The sequence below is a fragment of the Spodoptera frugiperda genome, chromosome 5, assembly GCF_023101765.2.
Source record: "Spodoptera frugiperda isolate SF20-4 chromosome 5, AGI-APGP_CSIRO_Sfru_2.0, whole genome shotgun sequence".
Lineage (NCBI taxonomy): Eukaryota > Metazoa > Arthropoda > Insecta > Lepidoptera > Noctuidae > Spodoptera > Spodoptera frugiperda.
The window spans coordinates 8,940,148-8,953,515 of NC_064216.1; the positions used below are offsets into that span (position 1 = coordinate 8,940,148).

The 13,368-nt window shown below is 38.5% G+C and overlaps 2 protein-coding genes across 2 annotated transcripts; one reads left to right on the forward strand and one right to left on the reverse strand.

Moving 5' to 3' along the window:
* The first annotated feature begins 486 nt into the window (after nt 1–486).
* On the forward strand, nt 487–11,961 carry LOC118271657 (serine/threonine-protein kinase Tor). The gene is made up of 11 exons (XM_035587775.2): nt 487–994; nt 1,184–1,954; nt 2,151–4,726; nt 4,810–4,976; nt 5,064–5,349; nt 5,434–7,175; nt 7,265–7,424; nt 8,000–8,215; nt 8,483–8,854; nt 9,053–9,367; nt 10,454–11,961. The coding sequence occupies exons 1-11, from the start codon at nt 772–774 to the stop codon at nt 10,886–10,888; spliced, it is 7,263 nt and encodes a 2,420-aa protein (XP_035443668.2). The 5' UTR covers nt 487–771; the 3' UTR covers nt 10,889–11,961.
* On the reverse strand, nt 11,958–13,368 carry LOC118271658 (cytidine deaminase-like). The gene is made up of 2 exons (XM_035587776.2): nt 13,136–13,368; nt 11,958–12,462 (listed from the first exon to the last, which is right to left on the reverse strand). Exons 1-2 carry the CDS (start codon nt 13,170–13,172, stop codon nt 12,041–12,043), a joined length of 459 nt encoding a protein of 152 aa, XP_035443669.2. The 5' UTR covers nt 13,173–13,368; the 3' UTR covers nt 11,958–12,040.

Genomic DNA, 13,368 nt, shown 5'->3' on the forward strand with positions numbered 1-13,368 from the left:
GAAAATACACGCGTCATCCTAGCCCGAACTCAACCCTAACAAAAGCTTGATATTGTCAGTCTCTTTCACTCATTCAATATTTCCATAAGAGTGAAAGAGATGGCGTTTGATATAGGTACAAAATATCTATATGTACAATATTATGTAAACCACCTAGAGTGTTGTTTATTATTTTAGGATATTTACGATTTAACTTAAATAAAATTAAAACTAATATAGATTTTAGAAAAAATGCATGTTATTTTTCAATAATATTTTCTGATCTGGATATTAAAAAAATTAAAAAGATCAGAGATAATTTCGTTCAACAATAAATTAAGTGACTCGTTTGTGTTTTCGTAGGCATTTTTAATAATTTTACAAAAATATTAAATTATACAGATTTTAAAAATAATAAAACAGAATATTCATGTTACAGCACATTTTTTTCTTGATAAATAAATTTTAAATGTTTTTGTACAATAACCGTAGCGTCAGTTTTTTATATTTTCGGACGAAATTTTTGTGGTCAATGGCCGCATGTATTGTTAATTTGTTTACGTTTAGATTGTTATAAATTTGCTGAAATACTATTTTCATGTTTAAATGAATTGCTTAAATAAACGTAAATTTATTCTAATCTTAAACTTAAACGCTTGAGGTGTAAGGAGCTACACATAAATTCGACAATGTGAAGTGCATTTGTTTGTCAATAATGTAATTTGTTTTAAGATCGGATTATCGGGTAATTGTTCGGTGTATTAAAATTGTGACTACTGTATATTTAACAAAATGACGAGTTTCCAAGTGTCCGATTTGGTGGCGGGGCTGAAGTCTCGTCATGCCGAGACGAGACATAAGGCCATTCGAGAATTGTTACACTTCACCAAAACAGACCTTCGGGAGATGTCCCAGGAGGCTTTGACTCAAGTACTCGATGACTTCAACCAACAAATACACGCACTCACCTCCAGCTACGACAACAACGAAAAGAAAGCAGGAATCCTAACCATAGGTGTGTACTTTATAGGTTATATTATTATGATTCACAGTAATCTCTCATCATTGTTATAGGGATATTACAATGTTATCCTTGTGTTATTTAGGTACAATATCCTCTATAGGTGGACTGTTACACATACTTCAATTTATAAGCGATGACTTGAATATTTTGTTGTTATTAATGTTATAATTTTCATTGCAGTCTGTTTAATTGGTGGAGACACTGAAACAACAAAATCCAGAAATATTCGCTATGCTTACTACCTCAGAAATGTTTTCCCAACAACTGATCTAAATGTCTTGGAACTGGGAGCTAAAACTATGGGTAGACTTGCAGTTACTCTTGGTATAAAGAGAGGGGAATATGTGGAGTCTGAGCTGAAGAGAGCATATGAGTGGCTAGCTGAAGAAAGAAATGAAGGGAAAAGACTTTCAGCTGTGATGATACTAAGAGAGTTGGCAATCTCTATGCCGTCATACTTCTTTCAACATGTCAATGGCTTCTTTAACTACATTATGATACCTTTAAGGGATCCTAAAGAACAGATCAGGGATGCTGCTGCAAAGGCACTGAGAGCAGCCTTAGTAGTCACTTCTCAGAGAGAGATCCCCGAGCAGAGTAACAAAGCTCATTGGTACATACAGTGCTATGAACAGTCCATGCTATCATTTGCTGAGCAGCCAGGCAGAGAGAGGGGATTAAGTAGAGATGACCATGTTCATGGAGCATTGTTAATACTAAATGAGTTACTAAGGTGTTCAAATGCCACATGGGAAAAGAAATACACAACACTAATGCAGAAACTTGATTCAGAACAAGATACATCTGATGATATGTCCTCACTAGGCTCAAAAGTACAGAATTCTTGGACAGCCCAAAACTTTCCCGATGAGAAAAGTCAAACTACTCTTGTTTATGAATCAAGTATTTGTAAAAAACTGATTGCAGAACATTATGAGAAGATATGTTTAGGTAAGTAGCTAATTAAAAATTTGATTTTGTATTGCAATTGTCAACAAATGTTTATGAATTATTTCTATTTAATCTGAAGTTAATCACACAGATTGTAATACACCAGTACAAAATTATGCGATGGTTTCCTACTATATAAACATATCTTGCTATCTTCTTTAATTTAATATGGTGCATTGTTTCTTTTTATTTACAGATGTGATGGCCCAACAAATATCAAGAGCACATAATGTTCATCAAATGCTTCTATTAATGATACCAAGGCTAGCTGCATTTAACAGAGAAGCATTTGCCAAGAGGCACCTCAAGTCCACTATAAACCATTTAATCACTTTCCTGCGTGGGCGAGAAAAGGAGAAAGCCATGGCATTCACCACATTAGGCCTTATTTGTGTAGCAGTAGAGTCAGATGTCCAACAGTATTTGGGTAGAATAATAGAGATTATAAAATTAACTTTACCACTTAAAGATACTCCAAAAAAGCGCAATGGCTCAGACACGCCATTATTTAATTGTGTTACTTTATTAGGGTTTGCTATGAAAGAAGATGTTGCCAATGAAGTTAAAGAGCTGCTGGACCCAATGTGCGCAACAGGTTTGAGTTCACAACTCACTACATGCTTCAAAGAACTCAGCCAAAATCTGCCATCTCTAAAGAAAGAAATCACTGACAGACTTCTCAACATGTTATCATTGATATTACGAAAGAAGCCATATGCTGCAAATAATGGAGAAAATCAAATAGTCCAAATGTTCACGACAGCAATGTTGGTGGAGCCGCATGACGCTTCCAAATTAGTTCTAGCGTTACGCACGCTGGGCTCGTTTGATTTCGAATGGAACAATACACTGATGTCGTTTATCAGGAGATGTACCGATCATTATCTCTTAAGTGAGCAACACGATATTAGAATAGAAGCAGTAAAAACTGCGTCAAAGTTGTTAATAAAAGCAGTCGAGAGATGCGCGCAGACTAATTCGCGGACTTTGACTGTCTTAGTTGATGAGTCGCTCGGTAAATTATTGTCAGTGGGTCGCTCCGACTTTGACCATGAAGTTCGCTACCGAGTACTGGAAATATTCACCAATCCTATATTCGATAGATATCTAGCTGTAGAAGAACATCTGAACTGCCTTTTTGTTGCAATTAATGATTCAAATAATGATGTTAGTGAATTAGCGTTGTGCTTGGTTGGGAGACTGAGTAACATAAACCCTAGTTACACTATACCGACTTTACGTCAGCTCTTTGTACAAGTACTCATGGAACTACAGCATTCTGAATCGACACGTAATAAAGAACAGGCACTTCGGATGGTGAACAACATCATTTCACATGCGCCGAGAATTACACGACAGTTCGTAGACACCATACTCGATGTTTTAGTTCCAAAATTAAAAGCAGAATCAGACAATCCTACAATGGTTTCAACAATATTGAAGGCTATAGGTGATTTAGCAGAAGTTAACGGCGGTGGTAATGCTCTGAATAGATGGTTGCCGGAACTCATGTCCATTCAGATTGATATCCTTTCGGATCCTAATCAACTTGAGAAGAGAAGTATAGCACTTTGGTCATTCGGACAAGTAGTTGGCGCCACAGGTCACGTCGTTTCTCCTTATATGGAATATCCGCATCTAATGGACATGTTGCTGAATTTTTTGAGGACAGAACAACAGCCAAGAGAGAGGAGGGAAACAATACGCGTTTTAGGTTTGCTGGGAGCACTTGATCCCTACAAACACAAAGTAAATCAGGGCTTAATAGACTTCCAAACTGTGTCTACTTTGATTCCTGTTTCTGACTCAACTTCTGAAAATATTGACGCAAATGTCAGTGAAATGGTAGTGAACATGTCACCGCTAATCCTTGATGAGTTCTACCCGGCCATTGTCCTCACGTCTCTGATGAGAATGCTCCGCGACCCGATGTTGACACAGCACCACACGAGTGTCGTACATTCAGTCACATTCATTTTTCAGTCTTTAGGCATCAAATGCGTACCCTACATATCGCGTGTGACGCCTAGTCTGCTTAACGTGATACGAACAACTGACAATAGCACCTTTAGAGAGTTTCTCTTAACTCAATTGGCACAACTTATATCTGTTGTTAAAATTCAAATCCGAAATTATTTAGAAGATATATTTGACATAATCAAGGAGTACTGGACACCAAATAGTCAACTACAGCCAACTTTAATAATGCTAGTGGAACACATAACCGTCGCCATCGGACCGGAGTTCAAGGTGTATCTGCGGAAAATTCTGCCAAATATACTACGAGTTTTAAAGTACGACAACAGTAAAGATAAAGTTTTGACTGAGAAGCTATTACTGACTATACAGAAGTTTGAAAATAATTTGGACGATGTGCTGTTGTCGATAGTACCCGCTGTGACTGCGCTCTTCGATGGCAGAAATATTCCTTTGTCAATTTCAAAGCTTGCTATGGAGACTATTGAGCACTTGTCGATGTATTTGTACTTCAGGCCGTACTCGGCGGTTATTATACAGGCACTCGCCAAAGTTTTGGACAACAATCCATCTTTACGACAGACCGCCATGAATACACTTTGCTCGTTGATTGTACAACTGGGGCGTGAATACATTGACTACATACCGTCCGTGGACAGAATACTGATGAAGCATAAAATACAATGCCCCAACTATATCGTACTGGTGACGAGGTTGCAAGCTATATCCACTCTAGCTTCGGATGATGATTACTTAGATGAGACTCGACTACGACTGCGGAATCAAAAGACCGACGTAAGTATTGTACTAAAGTCCAAATGTTATTTAAGTAAGTACTTTAAAGGAGAACCTGTTACTAAACGCAATTTATTTTTTAGGTGGTAGGCCCTGGTGACACTCAGACCATACAGAAATTGTCACTGAACGTGTCTAATTTACGAAAATGTTGGTCTATAAAGAACATAGTGTCCAAAGAAGATTGGATGGAATGGCTGAGACAACTCAGTGTGGCCTTCCTAACCGAATCAAACAGCCCGGCTATAAGGTAAGGAAACTCGTAAAATAGTGACATACATACCTTTCGGCCTTTTTAAGACACAAATAGATAACTTAATAATATTTTTATTTTTAGGGCATGTTCATCTCTTGCTCAGAACTATCCACAATTGGCCAGTGAGCTATTCAACGCAGCGTTTATGTCATGTTGGACAGAGCTAGATGACAAGTCGCGGAAAGAACTTGTACAATCTCTGGAACATGCTCTCACTGTCCCCGATACTCCAGAGCTGGCTCTCGCAGTTCTTAACCTGGCCGAGTTCTTAGAACATTGCGAGAAAGGTGCTTTGCCCATACCAATTAAACTGCTCGGCGACACAGCTATCAACTGCAGAGCTTATGCCAAAGCTTTATATTATAAGGTAAGATAAAAAAAAAAAACAAAAATCAAATACACATGCAGCTAAATTACATAGAATGTGTTCTAATTGTGCATACTTTTACAGGAACAAGAATACAAACGCAATCCCTCTAAACAAGTAATTGAAGCATTAATACATATAAATAACAAACTCCAAAGAAACGAGGCGAGTAATGGTTTGTTAGAGAAAGTTATTACACAAAAGAAGAATGGTGACTCTTCGCTAAATGTTCATGTTAGGTGGTACGAGAAACTGCATAACTGGGATCAGGCTCTGGAACTCTATAGTAAGAAGCTGGAAGTGGAACCGCAAGATGAAGACTCCAAACTAGGAATGATGCGGTGCCTCGAGGCTCTAGGAGAATGGAGAAAGATATATAACATCACCACAGAACAGTGGGACAGTATCACCGACGAAAACAGGAAAAAGTCAGCTAAAATAGCCGCTGCAGCATCCTGGGGCCTGCAGGAGTGGGATTCAATGCGCAAGTATGTCGAGTTTATATCAGAAGATAGCCAAGAAGGCGCCTTCTACCGAGCGATCCTCGCTATTCATGAAGGACAATGGCAGGAGTCGAGGCATTACATTGACTCTGCTAGAAGTGTATTGGATCTTGAGTTAAGTGCTGTAGTCGGTGAGAGCTACCAACGAGCATACGGAGCTCTTGTCAATGCTCAGCTTTTGACAGAGCTAGAGGAAGTTGTCACATACAAACTGGTAGAGGAAAGACGCAATCCTATTCGCAAATGTTGGTGGTTGCGATTACAAGGCGGCCAGCGGCTGGTGGACGATTGGAGAAAAATGCTGCAGATACGAAGTCTAGTCATGTCACCGAGAGAAGACTTCCAAACTTGGCTGAAGTTCGCTTCTCTTTGTAGGAAAACAGGTGCTATCAACCAAGCACATAAAATAGTTCTGTCCATATTAGGCTCTGATCCCATTACGAACCCTGACGTATTGCTTCGGATGCAGGATCCCAGAATAGTTTTAGCTTACAGTAAGAACTTGTGGGAAGCTGGGAACAAAAGATATGCGTACGATGTCTTACAGAGGTTCTTGGACAATACGGAACCAGACAATGAAGAGCACTGCAGGTTGTTAGCACGTTGCCATCTAAAATTAGGATCCTGGTGCGAGTCCCTCCAAGAAATTAATGAGTTGTCTATTCCTGAGATATTACGAAACTATGCAGCGGCGACGATCCTGGCGCCAGACTGGTACAAGGCGTGTCACGCGTGGGCTTGTATGAGTTTTGAAACAGTTCTCTTTTACAAACAGCAGGACAATATATCAGAGAGTAGTATAGCGGGAGGCTCTGGGGAGAAGAAAGTATCGAGGGCAGATTTTATAAACCCTCATACGATACCAGCTATTGAGGGATTCTTCAAGTCGATAAGTTTGTCGAATGGCAGTGCGCTGCAGGATACATTGAGACTGCTGACGTTGTGGTTTGACCATGGACATCACCCGGCAATATACGACGCGTTGTTCGAAGGGATCAGGCAAATAGATGTGAAGATATGGCTGCAGGTGATACCGCAGCTCATCGCTCGTATTGACTCCCCGCGGAGTTTGGTGGCCAAACTAGTCCATATACTCCTTATAGATATAGGCAAGTTACACCCACAAGCGTTGGTGTATCCACTGACAGTAGCGACAAAGTCCTCCTTCGTGACTAGAAAGACCGCCGCTAACTACATTCTGAAGACAATGTGTGCGCACTCTCAGAACTTGGTGAACGAAGCGGCCATTATATCAGAAGAACTTATCAAAGTCGCCATTTTATGGCACGATCAAGTATTCATTGCGCTGGATGAGGCTTCTAGGTAAATACTATCTATTTTACTACTATAATTTTGCCATCTTAACTAGATTTAGTTTGTCTTTTTAATGCTAATAACGACATTATTTTTAGATTATACTTCAGTGAAAAAGACTACCGAGGAATGTTTAAGACGTTGGACAAAATGCACGCGATGCTGGACCGGCCTCCAGAGACGTTGAAAGAAGTGTCCTTCCTACAAATGTATGGACGGGACCTGCAGGAGGCACATCGGTGGCTAGAACTATACAAGGTAAACTAAATTTAACAAAATAATTGTAAGCGACGTTGTTCATGTGCCTGCAATCATAGTAACAGTATTATTGTTCGTACAGACAGATTATTATTTTTATAATAGCTTTGTGCAATGCACCGTAACCTTATTTAATGTTGTGTAAAGATACGAGAGTGAATGTCTTATTCAATAATGCAGGTGAAGCCATTGCCAATGTTACATAATTAAATGGAGAAGTAGGGATACAAATTTTAGTAATCCACTTTACACCACAAAAATATGAAAAAGAAACCAAACTGAAATAATTAGAATGGTTCCGATAGTTTTATCTCAGTTTAAAAATCATTATTTTTTAGCAACTCTGTGCACAATAATAATTAATTACACAATGACCTCTGTTACGAATTATGCTTAATATTTTCTCATAAATCAAATAATTTAAAAAAAAAACATGAATAATTTATAAAACCTTGAATATTTTGATGCTTACCTACCTACTTCATGGGCATTTCATAGTTGACTGAAAAAACATTCTTATTCAAATGTATGGACTTAGGAAGCAAACAAAACTTACAACCTAGTACATTTTGCAGGAGTCTGGCGAGAATAGGTATTTGAATGAGGCATGGGACCTGTACTACCACGTGGTGCGTCGCATCGCGTCACAGTTCCGCTCGCTGACGTCCCTGGAACTGCAGTACGTTAGTAAGCGGCTGCACACCTGCAAGGACTACGAGCTAGCTGTGCCCGGGTCATACGTACCCAACGAGAAAGTCATCAGAATATCGCATATACATAGCCATTTACAAGTGAGTAGAACCAACCAGTAAAGCAAAAAGAGTAACGATGGAGTTTCTTGCTAGTTCCTCGTAAGGATATTCTACACTTTAAACAGAGTTAATAACTTATCTAACGAGCTAATAGACTTTTTGTCTAATTGATGTGACTGTCACTAACCATACAATCATTGTCATCAAGTTGTACGACCAATTATAGTGAAGAATAGAAATACCTTTTATCTCTTCCAGCTGAATTAACCATCTATCCATAGATTCTTAATTGTAAAAACGTTTCAGGTAATAAAATCAAAACAGCGTCCTCGGCGTCTAACAATCCAGGGATCAGACGGCAAACAGTACATGTTCCTGCTGAAGGGCCACGAGGACTTGCGGCAGGACGAGCGAGTGATGCAGCTGTTCGGTCTCGTCAATACTTTGTTGCAGGCTGATACAAACACGTACAGGCATGACCTGGCTATACAACGGTATGCGGTCATACCGCTGTCTCCAAACTCCGGCCTCATTGGCTGGGTGCCGCAGTGTGACACGCTATACAACCTCATCAGTGACTATAGAGATAAAAAGTCTAACAAAATGGCGCTCAGCACTGAACAGCAGATCATGTTGCGGATGGCCTCTGATTACCAGAAGCTTATGTTGAAGCATAAGGTGCGTCTACTTTTTGTGTTTTAGATTATGTTAGCGAGTTAAAGGATTCCTTTATTAAATACAATCAAAGATACATCATTTAACTTTGTTTTTAACAGCATTTTGTTAAACCAAAACTGGACTATCTGCAGATCTATTCTAATTTCCAGATTATGAGGAAGTATACTAATATAAAAACTTTATTTATCTTTATCATAGGTGGAGGTGTTTGAATACACCCTCTCTCAGACGCCCGGGAATGACTTGGCACGGCTCCTCTGGCTGAAGAGTCCTTCAGCGGAGGCTTGGTTCGAGCGTCGAACCAATTACACTCGGTCGTTGGCTGTCATGAGCATGGTGGGCTACATCCTGGGACTCGGCGACCGACATCCCTCCAACATCATGTTACACAGAGTCACCGGCAAAGTCCTACACATCGACTTCGGAGACTGCTTTGAAGTAACTCAATCAAGAGACAAATTCCCTGAAAAAATCCCCTTCAGATTGACGAGAATGCTCATTAGTGCTATGGAGGTAAGAATGGCTCATTCATTATTTTTTCTAATATTATATTGCCTTACACTTTGTCCTGTGTCATAGGCTTTACGAACATACAACTTATGCTCGCAACATAGATTATACACTCCAGACCCAGAACATTTAATATTTATGAATCACAAAAAGATTTTTTTTTCCTTGCGGCAATCGAACCTGCATTTCATTACATTTTGCACAGTAGCCTGTTGCCTAACTGCGCCAACCTTTCTTCTAATCTTTATCAATTTATTGATATCTCGATAGCTGTCACAATTGTATCTAAATCTATTACATATTAGCGTTGCATTTTCGATAGATATTTAGTGTTGCAATGCGCAACGATAAGATAATATGTGAATGCGATTGCAAGCAGGATCTACTACGTCAGCTAACATTTTCAACGCATATAAAAATTGATGATATTTGCATGGTAACAATATATTGTTCAGCAATAAAATACATCATCACAATAAACTACTGACCTAAATTTTCAAGAGTTATGTCACCATGAAAACTATGTTAGCTACGTTATAAAAGCGTATCATACGCAAATAATGTGTATGACGCTATGAAAAATTGCGAGCATAGAGCTCTAATAGACATAAATAAGTTTTACATTTAAAAATGTAAATATAGCAATGAATGTTTGTAGTGATTCAAAATAAATGTAAAGTAAAAAACATAATTATGTCACTACACGTGTTACCATCACGATTTATTATACCTACCTACATAATTATTTTTATATTTATAGGAATCCGTATGTATTCTCAGAACGTTTCTATTCAACAAGCGGATAAATACACGCAGTACTATATGACAATATACTACTGCGTCGTTTAGTAAATCCATTTGATCTCCCGACCTCGAGTTTAGCACAAATTAATGTACACCATGAACTACTTTAACCAACTGTTTTTGTAAAGTGTTCCATTTATTGATAGCAATCTCTACGTCTCGAGGAAAATTTGTATTATGTAATAATATCACAAAAAGAAGTTTTTGTGTGTTTGAAAATGTTTATGTGTTTAAATTTTCGTTATAAGTTCCATTTGATATGCATAAAGCATCTTTTTGTCGTAGGTGACGGGCATCGAGGGTACATACCGGTCGACGTGCGAGTCGGTCATGCATGTACTACACAAGCATCGAGACAGTGTGATGGCCGTGCTGGAAGCCTTCGTTTACGATCCTCTGCTGAACTGGCGCCTCGTCGACAACGACCACCACTCCCTCACCGAGTCCACCTTCTCATCAGACATAGACTCATCCTACACACTCCCCAGCCGATCCCGCAACCACTTGCACTACGAATCTCTCGAAATCCCCCCCGAAGCTAACCTCAACAAGCGAGCGCTCTCTATCCTCAACAGAATTAGAGACAAATTAACTGGAAGAGACTTCCCACACGTCGAGGCGGTCGTCAGCGTGCCCAAGCAAGTGGACCTGCTCATAAAGCAGGCGACGAATAATGAGAACCTGTGCCAGTGTTACATCGGCTGGTGCCCCTACTGGTAGTACTGGTAACCATCAGTTTGTTTCTAATGCGCTGCAAGTGCCCGACATATACCTAAGGTCGTTATTTCATGTAAATATCTGTTATACCAGGTGTCGACACAGTTATACAACAAGAGTTATCTCTGTTTGCACCTTTATTAAAAATTATAACCGTGTTTATAATATGGAAATGTAGTCACTAAATAAGACTAATTATTTTATTTATGTTATGATATTAGTATTTATAAAGGTTTAGTTTGTAAGTTTGTTACGCTTTTTTATGTTCAATATGAGTTATTGTTCTACAAAGTGTTTTTTGGCTGGACTGAAAACACATATTTTGGCACTTATCTCGTGATAGTGTTATGAATATAATCCTATACAATTAGATGAATTATTGCGTTTACTCGACAGTATTCTTATAATTTTACCACCGAATCTTTATTGAAAAGACAAGCATCGTTACATCGAATGACGAACATACTCGAACTCGAGTCGTAAATAATGTTATATGCGTCACCGGCATCATAATCAACACTAGCCTTATTTTAGCCATGCATGAATCAAAGGCATTGCATAAAATTATCGACGCAGAGGCGCTAACTGTTATATGTAAACTTGTTCCTGCTCTTATTAAAAGTTATTTGTGATCGACACAATGTATCTTCCATTTCTAATTTCCCTTATCAGTAGTCATCTTATCAAAAGTGTATAAGTAACAAGTAGTGTAAACACTAATTAAAATTAATCAGCAATTTGTTTGCAAGTAAATCTACCCTACTTAGATTTCCCCAAGTATTTTTTCTACTATTGTTTTATACTAAGGGCCTGGTTTTACAGTTTGCGCCGGTTACACAAGTGTTTGCTTACCTCTACTGCAATAATGACTTTACCTATTTTATTTTAAACATTGATGGCATTTTTTTATTAATATAAAATGAATGTTTGTTGTTGATTCCCTTGTTGTAAATAACCTAATAAGTATAAATGAATGCCTCACGTTAAACGCGTTGCCGTTACACTGTGTATATTGGACCGTACTATTATACCTATAAGTTTTGTAAATATAATACGCAATAAAAATGTTAAAGCTTTTTGAATGTTTAATTTCGTATAAATTATTTGGTCATTATTACAAATTTATTGTTATTAGTTGAGGCTGTGTGAGTTTTATTATGATAATATGCTATCTTTCTTGTAGCTGACGTATGCCAACGGTAAGATGTTGGATAGTTTGGTGCGGAGAACTTTGTCGTGGGAGGGCTTGCCGAGGTATACCTCCATATCTCCGTCGGAGCCGCGGAACTCGCTGAGCGTCTGCCTGCATACTCCGCACGGAGCTGTGAAGTTCTCTTGGTGGGCCACCACCGCCACTATCTTAAACTTGACATATCCGTCACAGACTGACTTCCCGATGGCCGTCCTCTCAGCACACAGCGTCGGCGACAACGTCGAGTTCTCTATGTTACATCCTGTATACACTTTATTTCCGTCTTCAGTCAGTAAGGCACATCCGACTTTGAAGTTCGAATACGGACAATATGCTCTCTCTCTTACTTCAGTTGCTCTTTTTAACAGATTTTGAACAGTTTCACCTGTAAACATTAATTTGTGATAAAGATTTACTTCTGTTCTAATGTTTGAGAAGTCATTTTAATTTAAAGAAACAAGCACAATTTTTCGATATGCGGGAATCGAACCTGTTATGATGCACAACACAGCTTGTCGTTCAGCCACTGTGTGAACTGTGCAGTTTAACGAAATCCTAAATGTGCAAAGTAGTGGTTGTATCGGTTAAACGTAAAAAATAACTAATTCGTCATAACTGATAATAATTTTATTGAGATAACTGTAGATAGATATTGTCAGTCACTCTCTTACCATTTGAAAGGTTTGTTATCATTGTGTTATATTGTACTAATACTAATCATAATAAGGAAATGGTAAGTGTTTCCGTATTGATCTAACAAGTATCGTTGGTGCATACTTAACGACACTTGTGTCCATTGGAAGGGTAACCAGTTAGCGGTTCTATAATAATTATGAATTATTTACTGCAGTCACAGTTATTATTATTTAAATGTATGTATTGAAACTATTCGATACCTACAATTCGAGACCATATCTTAAAAGTTAGTCTAATGCAAAATAACAAAATTAATTGAGGCAAATATTTGAACGTGTTTTCGACATGCATTGAGCAACAAACAGTATGACGATGTAAATATAAGTAGGTAAGTATATTTGGCAATAAATAATAACACTTACTCAAAGAGTTGAAGTCAACAATTTCGTAATTCGCCATGTGCGCGCGTTCGCTGTTCGCGTAGTTAGTAATTCGTATGAAGCGGTTGTAGGGGCGCCCAGCGCTCTCTGCGGTCAGCGGCCAACTGATTACTTAAGTAACGATCGTTGATTAGATAGTGCTTTATGATTGAATATCCCTTGTGACAAACAGCGTGGTGTTACTGTTTCAAATGACTCGCGCGCACTGGAAACAA